Source organism: Lemur catta, chromosome 16 (genome assembly GCF_020740605.2).
Source record: "Lemur catta isolate mLemCat1 chromosome 16, mLemCat1.pri, whole genome shotgun sequence".
In the NCBI taxonomy this organism is placed as follows: domain Eukaryota; kingdom Metazoa; phylum Chordata; class Mammalia; order Primates; family Lemuridae; genus Lemur; species Lemur catta.
Window position 1 is genome coordinate 49,937,283 of NC_059143.1, and position 14,074 is coordinate 49,951,356.

The 14,074-nt window shown below is 33.7% G+C and overlaps 1 protein-coding gene across 2 annotated transcripts in view; it reads right to left on the reverse strand.

The window, feature by feature from the left end:
* The window catches only part of RTTN (rotatin), a 139,611-nt gene that overhangs the window by 38,504 nt on the left and 87,033 nt on the right, over positions 1–14,074 (reverse strand). For both annotated transcript variants that reach the window (XM_045527475.1, XM_045527477.1), the window contains exons 33-37: positions 12,497–12,686; positions 11,026–11,117; positions 10,022–10,115; positions 3,099–3,291; positions 1,348–1,438 (exon numbers count right to left, since the gene is read on the reverse strand). In XM_045527475.1, the coding sequence (XP_045383431.1) occupies positions 1,348–1,438; positions 3,099–3,291; positions 10,022–10,115; positions 11,026–11,117; positions 12,497–12,686 (660 nt within the window). The remainder of the gene's footprint in view (positions 1–1,347; positions 1,439–3,098; positions 3,292–10,021; positions 10,116–11,025; positions 11,118–12,496; positions 12,687–14,074) is intronic.

The window sequence follows — 14,074 nt, forward strand, 5'->3', positions numbered from 1 at the left end:
TAATGATACTTCATATGATTGTTATGAAGATTACATTAATCAACACAAAGAAGTACCCATCAATGTCTGTTACTGCTATCATTCATTCATTGCACAAGTACTGAATAAGTACCTGCCATGGGACAGGCGCTGCGCTAGACACCCAGGATACAAGGGCACATAACAGCAGGCGAGGTCCTGCCTTCAGGGAGCTGCGTGCCCCTCTGTCCTCCTCTCCCCCTCACAGATTCTGCTCCAGCCACTCTGGCCTCCTTACTGTTTCCTAGATAGGCCAAGCATACTCAGAGGCCTTGCTATGGCCATAGGAAGAGCTTCCTCACTTACTTCAGGTCACACGTCACTATCTAAAAGGTCCTCCCTGACCACCCCAAGTGGAACAGCCCTCCCCTCCCAACTCTGACATCACATCCTGTCCCCTGCTTTAGTTTTTCTTCTGAGATGTCTATCATTCTCAGTCATTTGTGGATTTGCTCATTATCTGTTTTCCCAACTTGAGGGAAAGGATCTTTGTTTTATTCACTTAGGGAAGATCCTGGTATAAAGTAGGTACTCAATAAAGATTTGTTGAATGGACAGTAGAAAAACAGAGGAGACAGTCATTACACAATACTCATGCTCAAATAAAAACACTGCACTGGGACAAGTGCTTCAGAGACCCCAAGCATGGTGGTCCCAAACCTTGTAATAGTGGTCTGCCCTAGTCAGCTCACAGAATACATCTCAAAGCAAGCAATATTGTCTAATTCACCTTTAACTCATCAACACCCCAAAAATCTTATAGCCCTTCATAAAATTTGATTTTGAAATAAAGCTTCTATTAGCTACAACTACATGAGGAATTGTAAGCATACTTTACACATAGACTCTAGCTATAGGCAAGAACTTAAAAACAGTAAATATCTATAAAGGAACAAAAATAGATTTATTCTTATCAGACTGGGTTTTGAAAATATACATAACTAAGTTACAAAGTATTTTAACAACTTCAACTTAAGTGAAAATAACAGACATAACAGAGATAGCCTAGAATCACAGAATGAGAAGGTGGTCTATACCAATGTCCCCCTTTTTAAAGCGGTGCACAAAGCTATCTACACATCTAATTAAACATTTATAGCTGGTTAATGATGGAGTCAGGAATGGAATCTGTCTTCAAACTCCACTTCTCTTTTCTACCATCCAAAGATGCCTCCTATTAAAATTTTAAGTTCAAATAACTTCATCATATCATGTATAATTTTCATCTTTTTCATATGGTTAGTATCTCCTCGGTAGAATTTACATTTTTGACACTTAAAGTAAGCAAACTCACAGACATTAGGCGAGAGACATGCGTGAGACCCTTACCTGAGCCTGAGTGTGTTCAACTGCAGGTGATACAGGCAGTGGGGGCTTGAGTTCCTGGACGCATTTCTGTATGAGGGTGGCATCCGCAATGCTGGGGAGGGCAGGAAAAAAAACCCTTTAGATGACTGGCATCCTTCTTACTAAGGATTAATAAATCAGAATTTGAAGTTTGAAGGTAAACTGGAATACAATTCAAAGGAATGGATTTTTGTAAGTAAATAAAATGTTTATAAAAAGATATCCCACAATATTTTAAACTATATTCCAAATTACCTTCAAACAGGAAAATATCTCCTCAGATAAAGGTGAAAAGCAAAGAGTTCTGAAGAAAATATCTAAGGAAAACTTATTAAAAGTAGAATAAAATGTAACACAGCCCATTCGGAAGGAAAGCAAACAAGAGTAAAAGTAACCTTGGTGGTTAGTTTCCTAATCAAAATAGCAAAAATACAGGCTAGGAAATATTCATATTTAAAAAGCAAAAAACAAAGTAAAACAAACTGGAATTTTTTAAAGTCAGATATGAAAACCAGGTGTGGAAATACGATGAGCCTTTGCCATAAAAGGTCCTTTAACGTCTTTGTGGCCTCAATGACACATCATACTCTTAGCTGACCCTTAAGAAGCAAGAATATTCCTAGAGCTCCATTTTGGTCATCTTAAGGCAGGAGCATCCAGGAAGGAAAGACAACCAACTAACAGTTACTTTTCCAATCCTAGTAGGCATTACAGAAGACAAATGAGACATAATATTAAAATCAGAACAAATTTATACTTCATTGCATATTATAAATGTTAAAGGAGTAATCCCAACAGAGTGAAGTGAAACAAGGAATACTTCTTTTCTAGTTTATATTTTTTAGAGTTTTCTTAATATCCCAAAAAGAAAGAGAAGGCACTAAGATTTGGCAAGACAAGGAAGACATTTCAGACAGTGAGTGTTCAAAGGCAAAGAGACAGAGAAGCAGAGCAATGCAAATGAATATGTGGTTAAAGGAAGGTGTACACGCTTGACTAGAATAAACCAGACTTCGGGAAGAAAAGATACTATCACTCTTAATCCTTACACTAGCCCTATTAAATAGGCATTAATGGCACGCCATAGATTAAAGTAATGTTCCCAAAGTTGCAAGCTAGTAGCTTACAAGTGAATTCAACCTTAGGTCAGCCTTAATTCAGCATCTAGTCTATTTTACTATACTTTATTAGAAAATCAGAAAAACTTTTGTCAGAGGCTCATTAATACTAGATAAGTGAGTAATAAAAATTCAAAGAATGAAATCATTATTTCCCTAAATTTGGTCAGAATACTTTCTGATGAAAAGTTTAACATAACAAAATAACTCCAAACGGATTTAAACAATGATTTTTTAACCCAGTGATATTCTTCTGATATAACCACAAGATGAATCCCCAAACTCCTCCACATCCATTAAGAAAAAGGGACTGACTGCACCATACTCCTTAAGTGTGCTGGAGGACAAATACAGTTGAGAACCCCTGAATTTTAAAATTCAGGATCTTTTTTAGCCTTCCTAGTCAAGATAACAAACAAATACAAGTACTTTGATAGACCTAAAATAAAAACTATCAAGACAATTCTGGCAAAAGCAAAAACCTGGAGTCTAATGAGCCCAAAAAAGAATAAGGACATATTCCCAGTAAACATGAAGTCTTACATGAAGTCATGAATACAGCTTTTGTAAACTCATCTCTACTACCATGCCTCCCTGGGAGTATTTATCTCTTACCTACAGAGAAGCTCTACGAGATGGGCTTGTCGAAAAGCATTTGCAGTATCTCTTGGAGAAGTCACCAAGAGGTTGTCTAAGAGGCTGCACATTGCTGAAAGAAGAGATGGAGTAACAAAAGCATGCTGTTTGGGCAGGGGAGCAGAAAGGGATGAATCATGAGGAGGCCGCAGTGATGTAGTTCCATGCTGACCTATTATTGAAAATAAGCATAACAATTATTTTTACCTTATGGCCACGCACAATGTTCACAAGTTCTTATACTCAGAGGAAAGTTCCTGAAAATGACAAAGATGGATGGCTGGGGAGTTCTTCTAGCTGCTTAGCTCATCTTAACCTTGAGGCCAGAGTCAGACTGCTCCTACTATTCCTGACCTCCTCCCTCCATCATGTGGGCGCAAGTGTGTGTGTACATGAATGTGTGTTGTGTGTGTGTACATGAATGTTATGTGTGTGTCTTGGGTGAGAGCAGACGAGCCAAGTCAGGAAGGGCAGAATATGGCTTTGTGCCCAAGTGTTCAGACATTAAGGAACAAATAGATGGCTCACAATTCTTTTTCTGAAACTCCAGGAGCCAAAAGTGTTTCCAAGTTCAAAATACTTTCAGATTTTAGAAAAGTAACAAGGTACATATACCATACATTAGCTAACACCTCCATTAACCTTTGAGCATTTTCTCACTTTCTGGCACAGCAAGATGCTCTGGGTTCATCTTGTTCTTTCCCAATTTAAGCCCTGAAATTGGATATTTGTTCCGAAGAGCCTTGATTCCCTGAAGTGGAGAACGGAATTTGGAAACCAAGATTTGGGCACTAAATGTATATATTGCTATTAGTGTGTCATTGCTTCTAAGCTACAAAACACGTGTGTGTGTGTGTGTGTGTGTGTATGCATATATGTATACTTGGGCATATAAACACACATCTGTATTTATGAATTAAAAATTATTATTCATACTGAAAGTTACAATTCAAATCCAACCTTACACAGTTCATTAAATATCTTTCCTCTTTCCATATTTGTAATTCCATTATATGAAAGTAAAACACCTGGCTTTTATCATCCACAGTATATTTACTTATTTGCCCAGTCTTAGAAACACATAGTTTCAGAATTGCTAACTAATACTATTGCAAAAAATAAAACTAGTAACTTAAGTTCAATACTTGCTTATAGTTCTCTTTGCCATTAGTCTGAGGACTAAAGTCCTAAAAATATGTTCGAGAGTTACTTGGGTTAGCTCCTCACTCACTTCAGCGCCATTCATGTGAAATGCAGCTAGATTAATTTGTTTGTATTCCTTGTTATTTTCTCCCATTTTTGTTGATTTTATTTTTCGTTTTGACAAGTGAAACATGATTATAAAAGTCAAACTACACAAAAAGGTATATGCACAGAAGAGCTACTATTTCCATCCTTCAATCTCTTCTACCCTGTTCCCATCCTGTCATATTTCCTACCTCCCACTCATCCTCATCAATAATCTCATTAGTTTCCAGTTAATCCTTCCTCTATTTTTCTTTCTGCACAAATGAGGAAATACATGTTTTGGGGACAGGGGGTTATGGGTTTTTTTGAGACAGAGTCTCATTCTGTCACCCAGGCTATAGTGCAACGGCATCATCATAGCTCACTGCAACTTCAAGCTCCTGGGCTCAAGTCATTCTCCTGCCTCAGCCTCCTGAGCAGCTGGGACTGCAGGCATGCGCCACCAGGCCCAGCTAACATTTCTGTGTTTTTTGTATAGACTAGGTCTCACTCTTGCTCAGGCTGGTCTCAAACTCTGGCCACCTCAAGCAATCCTCCCACCTTGGCCTCCCAAAGTGCTCGGATTATAGGTGTTAGCCACTGCACCCAGTCCCACGTGTATTTTTTATTTCAGTTTCTTTCATACACAAAAAGGCATTAATATAAAACTTTAAACACTATAAACTACCAATACTCTTTTGCACTGTGCTTCCTTCACCTGACAATATTTCCTAAAATTATTCCATATCAGTTTGAAGATATCCTGCTTCTTTTTAATAGCTGTATAGTTCTTCACTGTGTAGATGTTTATTTAAAAAACACTCACCTACTTAGAATTTGGGTTGTTTCCAATATTTTATAAACAATGCTACATTAAAATAATCATATGCATGTGTATTTTATATTGTTGGTGATGAATCAGAGGAAAATTCCTAGAAGTGTAATTATTGAATCAAAGGTAAATACGTTTATAGTTTTGTTAGATATTGCCAAATTCCCTTCCAAAAGAGTTATATTAATAATTTGCATTCCCTCTAACAATGTATAAAAGTGCTTGTTTTTCACAGCCTCGCCAACAGAATATATTGCCAATACTTCTTAATTGTTGGCAATATAATAGATAAGGAAAAGTACTTACAAAAAGTATCTCAGGGTAGTATTAATTTGTACTTATTCAAAGATAAGGGCAACTTTTATGGCTTTTTTATGAATTATCTGTTCACGTCTTTTGCTTTTACATGAGGTTTTGGGTTCTCTTCTCCCTCAAATATTAAAAGTGCTTTGTATGTTGTATGTTTATGTGACTATGTGAGTTATGTTGTAAATATTTATGCCAGTTTGTCAGTTGTCTTTTGACTTTATGATATTTTCTGTCATGTAAAAGTTATTTTTTATTTTAATTTTATATAGTCAAATTTTTCAATCATTTCTTATTGAATCTGGATTTTGCGGCATAGTTAAAAAATCTTTTCCTACGCCTAGTTTATAAAGGAATCCATACACGTTTTCTTCTGTTACTTGTATAATTTCAATTTTCACTTTTAGAACCCTGATGATTCTTATGTATGATGTGAGATACAGATCTATTTTATCTTATTTCAAATGGCTAGCCAGTGACCAGCACCATTTTTTAAAAGATCCATGCCTCACCCATGATCTGAGATGTCACTTTTATTATTTAGGATATATTTTCTATTCTATTTGTTTACTCATGTGCCAGTAACAAACTGATTTAATTATGCTTTATAGTATGGTTTGATGCCTGGTGAGACCAATCTCCTTTTTCAGTATTTTCCTGGCTATTTTTGCATGCTCATTTTTCTATATGAATGAACTCTTGTTCACCAGAAAGAAGTCTGTTGATCCCAGGTGTGGTGGCTCACACCTGTAATCCCAGCACTTTGGGTGGTTAAGGCAAAAGAATCAATTGAGGTCAGGAATTTGAGACCAGCCTAGACAACGTAGCAAGACCCCATCTCTACAAAAAATTTTAAAAATTAGCAGAGCACAGTGATAAGCACCTGTAGTCCAGGAGGCTGAGCCAGAAGGATCACTCGAGCCCAAGAGGTTACAGTGAACTGTGATCACACCAGTGTACTTCAGCCTTTTTTAAAAGGCTCTTTAACAAAAAAAAAAAAAAAGTTTGTTGACATTTTTACTGGGATTGTATTTAATCTATAGATTAACTTTTTGATGTTGAGTCATCCTACCTAAAAATAAAGGATGTCTTTTCACTTGTTCATGTCTATTTTTGTGTTTTTCAGGAGCATTTTAAAGTTTTCCTCCTATGAGTTTTGCAGATTTCTTATTAAGTTTACTCCTAATGTTTTATCTTCTTTGCTGATGTTGTAAATGATGATTTTCTTCCACATTACACTTCATAGTTGCCTATGCGTATATATAAAATTTATTGACTTCTGTATGTTAATTCTATGTCACACTACCTTACTAAATTCTTTTACTCTTTAAATTAGTTTTATTGTTAAATCTTTAAAGAATTCTAGGTATGCTATATATCATATGCAAAGAGATAGTTTTACTTCTTTTCTAATTCTTATGCTTCTAACTAAACTCTCTTTCCTAATACCTACAATATAATGTTGAATAGTAGTGGATATGGTGAAAATATTTCTAATGCTTCCCTATTGAGAAAGGTGTTTGCTTTAAGGCAAAGGTATATATATATTTTTTATCTTAAGAAAACATCTATGAATTCCTACTTTCTTACAAATTTATCAAGAATTGTTTCTCTGTTTTTCATGATTTCTATACTTCAATTTCATTTCATTCTCATCTGCAACATCTAGTATATTTGAAATAGTAGTTTTAAGTCTGTTCTACTCTTTGTAACAATTTTTCAATTTAAATACCATTTATTCTCCCCCCACCCTTTTAAATTGCTGAGGTCTATTTCTAGTAATTTTTATTACCCTAGATATCTTCTCATTTGTAGAACAAAGAAAATGAAACCAGCAACCAGAGTGGCTGTGAGATTAAAAGAGATAATGAATATAAAGACCCGGTGCAGTGTACACTGCCTAGTAATCAACATACACAACATATACAATTTTCTTATGAGGTATGACACTAACCAGTATGTTCCTTTTTTTCAAAACTTGGAAATAAGAGATCAAAGCAACAAATGTCCTGCTTAATTTTATAAAATAAACTGGCAACTACATTGAAAATATATATCAATTTATATTCTAAACTAGCTTTCTCTAAAGTAAAACTCAAAAAAGGTTTGATATTTTGAACCAAATAAAAATGGGAAAATTAAATTTAGGTAACTCGAATGAAAACTGTTCAAATGATTTCAAGGGAAATTTTTCAGTATTCACAAAATATGTATCATATGTCTTCAGCATTTTGAAAGCAAGGACATAGAAGAAAAAATACCCACAAAAAAGAGGAGTGAAGGACACACATTTAAGAAATTCAAACTCCTTCAATATATTCGATAAAATTTTTATAGTTTATCTAGAGAAAATTATCCTATTTATTTATACTAAAATATATACATAGTACTCAAATATACTAAAAATTTTATCTTTTAATGATTCCTTTCAACTTTGTATAGCAAACACAGGCATAGATGCTATAAGAGCTCCTATTAAAAGTTTTATTTCTAACAACATAAAAGGTTATATATCTTATAACATAAGAATCTCTCTTTTACAAAAGCTAGAAGTCAAATTTTAAAACAAAATGTTGGTATCTAAAGTAGCCCTAATGTATGCGCTTGAGAACATTCTTGTCATCCTGTCCTAAATCAATTTAGGGAATAATTAATTCCCTGGTTAATCAAGAATTAATAGAACAAGAAATTAAAGGACTAACCAGCTTCACTGGGAAATGCCACTAGATGTTCCAGTTGAGGAAGCTAAAATTTCATTATCACTAAAAAATCATATTTTATCTTAATACTATTTTAAAGAGATGAAATTCAAGAAAACACTCAACAACAACAAAAAATTGTTCTAGTCTTAAGGCTCACTGACACTATACATTTAATGCTTTACACACTGTTCAAAGACTCCTTTGCAGGCTCAATAAAAAGGATTAAAAAGCTTTTTCTTTGGTCAAATATATCCACTGAAATGAGTAGCAACCAGTAAAACTGTGAATGAATATACATCCATAGCAAAATACTTGCAAATAAAATAAATTTTAATGGAGAGTAATCTAAAAAAAAAAAAAACCTTGTTATAGCCACACAAAAACCTGTCCTGTACAGGAATGTTAATAGCAGCATTATTTATAATTACCAAAAAGTGGGCAAAATCCAAATGTCCATCCAATGATGAATGGGTAAATGTGATCTATACATAGAGTGGAATATTATATATTTGTCAATTAAAAAAGTAAAGTTCTGATACATGCTATAACATGGATGAACCTTGAAAATCGTATACTCAGTGAAACAAGTCAGTCACAAAAGACTCCTTTATATAAAAGGTCCAAAATAGGCAAATCTACAAAGAATGAAAGTAAATTAGTGATTGCCTAGGCTGCAGAGGATGGGAGAAGATAGCCAATGACTGCTAATAGATACACGGTTTCTTTTGGGATGGGAAAAATGTCCTTAAATTGATTGTGGTGATGGTTGTACAACTCTGAATATACTAAAAACCAATGAATTACACACTTTAAATGAGTAAATCATATGGTATGTGAATTATATCTTAATAAAGCTGTTAAAAAAAGAGTAGTTCTACATGCTTTTAGAGATAAATGTTTATGAAATTCATTACTAAATTTCATGCCCTGTGTCCTTAGCCATTTAAACAATCATAGTTTGCTCCTTCTGTTCTTAAGAAGATCAAATGAGTACTTTCTATAATTTTTATATTATTTACATTTATATTTTCTACAACTTTCATATACTGTTAACATGAATTACTAAAAACCAAAATGAACACTGTTTAGGAAATTACTGGAATATTATAATAAATATTCAAGCAAGTATTTCTAAAAGTTTTAGAAGACATTTTTTTCTGCATAGTTATATGTCAAGTGTTTAAAACTACCTTCTTTTTAGGCAGCATATTCCTTTCAGGTCAGTAATTTAATGCTACTGAATAAGACCTGTATATTCTCTAGAATTAACAAAAGCCAAGTTATAATCTTCAAACTACATAAAATTTGAAGCACAGCACAGTTGGAAGGAATTCCTAATACAAGGAGTAAAATCTATATATTACCATTAATAAAAATAAATCCTTGGTTGCTCATTGTGCATTTGTAATAAAATAAAGACTTAATACATTTTGTGTGCTTTTAAATGGAAGCATAGCCTTAGAAAATACTTAAGACCAGAATCTCTTCACTTTCAAGTGGCCTAGTGTGGTAAAGTTAAGTGTATTCTCAAAAGGGGGGGAAAATTAAGTTACCTTAGTATCTATCGGTTCCTCAATTCAAATAGCAAATACCTACGCTTACCTAATAAGGAACCATATGGCAATCAGACCATTTATACGATAGTCAAATTCCACTAATTAGTTAAGAGCATTTGTTTAGTTTGTGTCTCATATATTTATTCTAAATTTATCCCATCATGTTCTGTAATTTATTTCATTAATATTTTGTTCTTTAGACATTTACTTTCAAAATATCTGCCTGGATCAACTTGTCAATTTTTCTTTTTAAGGTAGAATGTCTTCCTAAAAGGATACCTTGAGCCACAAACTGGTCATGTGAGGCTTCAGGTAAAAGTGCTGTTGATGGCACAAGTGGTTGAAATTCAGTACTTCCCAATGAAGGTGCCACCTATGAATCGGTAAAGAAAATTATTCATTAACGTTGCAACATGGAAAATGAAACATAAACAACATATACACAAGACACCCTAGCACTCTGAGAGGATGAGACAGGTGGATCATTTGAGCTCAGGAGTTTGAGACCAGCCTGAGCAAGAGTGAGATCCCGTCTCTAATTAAAAAAAAAAATAGAAAGAAATTAGCTAGACAACTAAAAATATATAGAAAAAATTAGCCGGGCATGGTGGTGCATGCCTATAGTCCCAGCTACTCGGGATGCTGAGCCAGTAGGATCGCTTGAGCCCAGGAGTTTGAGGTTGCTGTGAGCTAGGCTGATGCCACGGCACTCTACCCAGGCAATGAAGTGAGACTCTGTCTCAAAAAAAAAAATCAGAATCAAACTGGAATCATTTGAAAGGGTCAACTTTCTTCATATTGCCTTGTCCTTAAGAACAATTTCAGGGTAATGAAGCATTTTTAATCATACAGAATTGGTTCTTTTCTACTACCAATGATAAATATTTTGACACTTTTATACTATCAAAAGAGGGAGGAAAGAAGTTGAAAACTCTCAGTTAAAAGGATATTCAGTGTACACTTCAGTAAAGCAAACCCTATTCCAACTCCACTACTTACAGCACTATTGACCACAAAGTTAACTTCTGAGTGACTTGCTCAGACAAAAAAAAGCAAAATAGTATTCACAATGTATGGCTGATGTACAGGCTAAATACAATAATTTAAGTAAATACCTAACTAAATTTTGCAGATAACACTGGAAAGGAAAGATTTATTTGAATAAATCATAGCTTGTTTTATCATAAGCTAATACTTTGTATCCATTCTCTTATCTCTCCACTACCCAAATTCAAATTTTTTGGAGATTCAAACTGAAGCACTTATGTACTCTTTGCATGTACCGTTGTTTCTGAGGTGGAGAGAGAACTTGGATCACGATCTTGACTGGATATCCTAGATGGAGCCTGCCAAAACTTGAATGAGTCATCTAAACCTGTAACAAGAAGAAAACTGTTAACACAGATACTCTCCCAGGTACTGTAACAATTAATGAAAAGAATACTCATTACAAGAAAGCAATCAAAAACTAAGGGAAAAAATACTTACATGGTTCTGGCTTCTGAGATAGACTAGTATTTAAAATAAAAAAAAACTAAGGAAAGAGATTTTTTTTAATGTGCATAGGAATCACTGAGAGTTTGTTAAAGCGGTTTCCTGAGCGCTAGTCCCAGAGATTCCAGTGCCCTGGGTCAGAGCGGGGGCCACAAACATGCATTTCTAACAAGCTTACAGAAGACATCACTGCTGTTGGTTCAAGCTTCATGCTTTGAGTAACTGATCCAGAGAAATGCAAACAATTAAGTGAGTCACTTCCTAATAAGAAGCATTTATTTAAAATGTTCAAAAATTTCATCAAATGTCATTTTCTTAATTCCTCCAAAAAGTGATCAGAGAAATGAATTATAAATTCACATTCAATTATGTGAGGTAAAAGAACTTCACATCTGCACCTTATTCTTAAATGGCTCAGAAAAAATATACACATATAGACATATATAAATAAATTTTATTTATATACACACACACAGGATAGGAAGTAAATACAGTAAAATGTTAACATTTAGGAATTTTTCATACTATTCTTGAACCTTTTCTGTAAGTGTGAAATTATGTCAAGACTCTAAACAATTACTTTAAAATATAAATTTAAAAATATAAGCTATTTGCATTATTAAGTTATTATTATGATATAATAATTATTTTTATGTGCTAACATCTTATACTGAAGTCTAAGAGACTCTACATATAGAAGTAAAAAGGGTTTCAGCAAAGTATTTTGAAAAAATGAATTAACATACCCAAAATAAATAGCTTTTTGACACGTTAGCAAAATGAATTAGAAAATTTAGTGGGAAAAGATCTTATTCATAAGAGGAGGGAAAATAACTATAGATTGCCTAGAAATGAAAGTTCTAAAATAGTTTAAGACATAATAGAGGAAAAAGAACTATAAAGCTTTACTGAAGGGCATAAATTACTTATGAAACATTAATAAGATGTCAAAAATGGTTTCCATGAAGAATTTATAACAGAGAAAAATGCTTAGGCAATGTTTAGTGAAAGAAGGGAATATAAAAACATACATAAGATATGAACACGATTATGTAAAACAAAAGCAATATAGAGAAAGAAGACTGGAAGAGAAAATATATCCTAATATAACAAAGGTATTTTCTGAGTTGTGAGTCTGGAGATAAATGTTTTTCCTTTGTAATTTTCATTATTTTCCAAATATTTTTTAATAAACACATATGTTTTTAACAGTTCTTTAAAAAGTTACATTTTGTAAAAATTAAAATATATTGTACTTACCATTTAAATCACTGCCTTCTGAAGTTCCATCGAAAGCAGAAAAATTCAAACCAAACATATACCGCCCTAGGTAACAATGTTTTACCATCTGATTCAAATGTTCATAAAAATGGCAGTGATATAAAAGAGCTTGAAGAGCAGGTTTTCCTACAAAAGACAGGCCCGAGTCCTCATCATGAACACAGGGACCCTGTAGGAAAAAAGAGAGAGAAAAAAAGAAAAACACTCATTTATCACATAATTTCTTCAAAAAGATCCATTGTCTCCTCTCAAGGAAACAAGTGGGTCCCAGAAGCTACCCTGCTCCTCCCACTCTGCCTCTGTCCTGGCCTAAGGCAAATTCCAGGTCTTTGCTGCCTAAACACCCACTGAAGGCCAAAAGCTGATCTATTCTACCTTTTCAGGGGCCATTTCATTTAAAATGTTTCTATGAAATGATCAGCTTTAACCAAGTGGTCATATACTTGAGCCACAAACACAGTAAAAGCAATATTTTTCAACTTACGCACAATGGTAAAATAGTAAGTATTAACATATCCGAAACAATGGGGGGTCCAAGTAATTATGTTCAAAAGTATTTTTTGAACCTATCCATAAGCCAGATAAAATGAAAAGATTCATCAATATCCACAGCAAAAACTGTCTGTCACATTACTTCCCACCGAATTAACTCTGACAACGGAAAAAAAAAGTGCAAACACACCCACACACACACACATACACCTGCCACCAGAAGGCCAAAAACAATCCAATCACACAATTTTATCTCATTGTATTTTTCTTCAAATAACTTTTTGCATTGCCACCCACTACTTTTCCTGGAATGTCCGATGGCAAAAATGAAGCAAATAGAGAATTGGCTTACAGTTTGCAAATAATCCTATCACTAATTTATAAATATTTGTTTTTTGGAAAATGATAATCAATGAAGTTAAAATTTTAAAACAGACCATAAGAAAGAGGGAAAAATAAAAGACGAAAACTAGAAACCTAAGTGCCAACAAGAAAGGTATGATCAAAACATATTCAAAGTTTCCCTTGAACCATTAAGATTTGTGTGTGTGTGTCTCTTCTTTCACCTGTCCCCATCACTAAGAAAAGGTGAACATAAAAACTACTCTTTAGGAAGATAAAAGAATTCACAAGTTAAAGGTATAATTACACTAACAAGGTTATTTCCATTAACACTCCCTTTTAAGGATATTTATATATGTCATAATTAAACTTCTTACTTCAATATTAAATGTCTTTTATGATTCTCAAGTTGCAATTGTTGTGTTCTAATAAATCTACCCAACACTATGAGCTTATTCTTCACAAACAGAGCAATTTACATAATAAATAAGACTATTTAATGAACACTCAGCACATGATAATCATTGTTGTTATATTAAATTTAGAGGTCTAGAAAAAGCAGGTAAAACAGAAATATGAGAACACGGTCATAATGGCTCCCATTTATTAAACAAGGTATATGTTATAGGCAATGTAGCCCTTTAATGCATTACTTAATTATCTAGGGTAAAGTATTTATTCAAAATCACAGAGCCAATCTTAACCTTCATAGCTTCAAAAAAA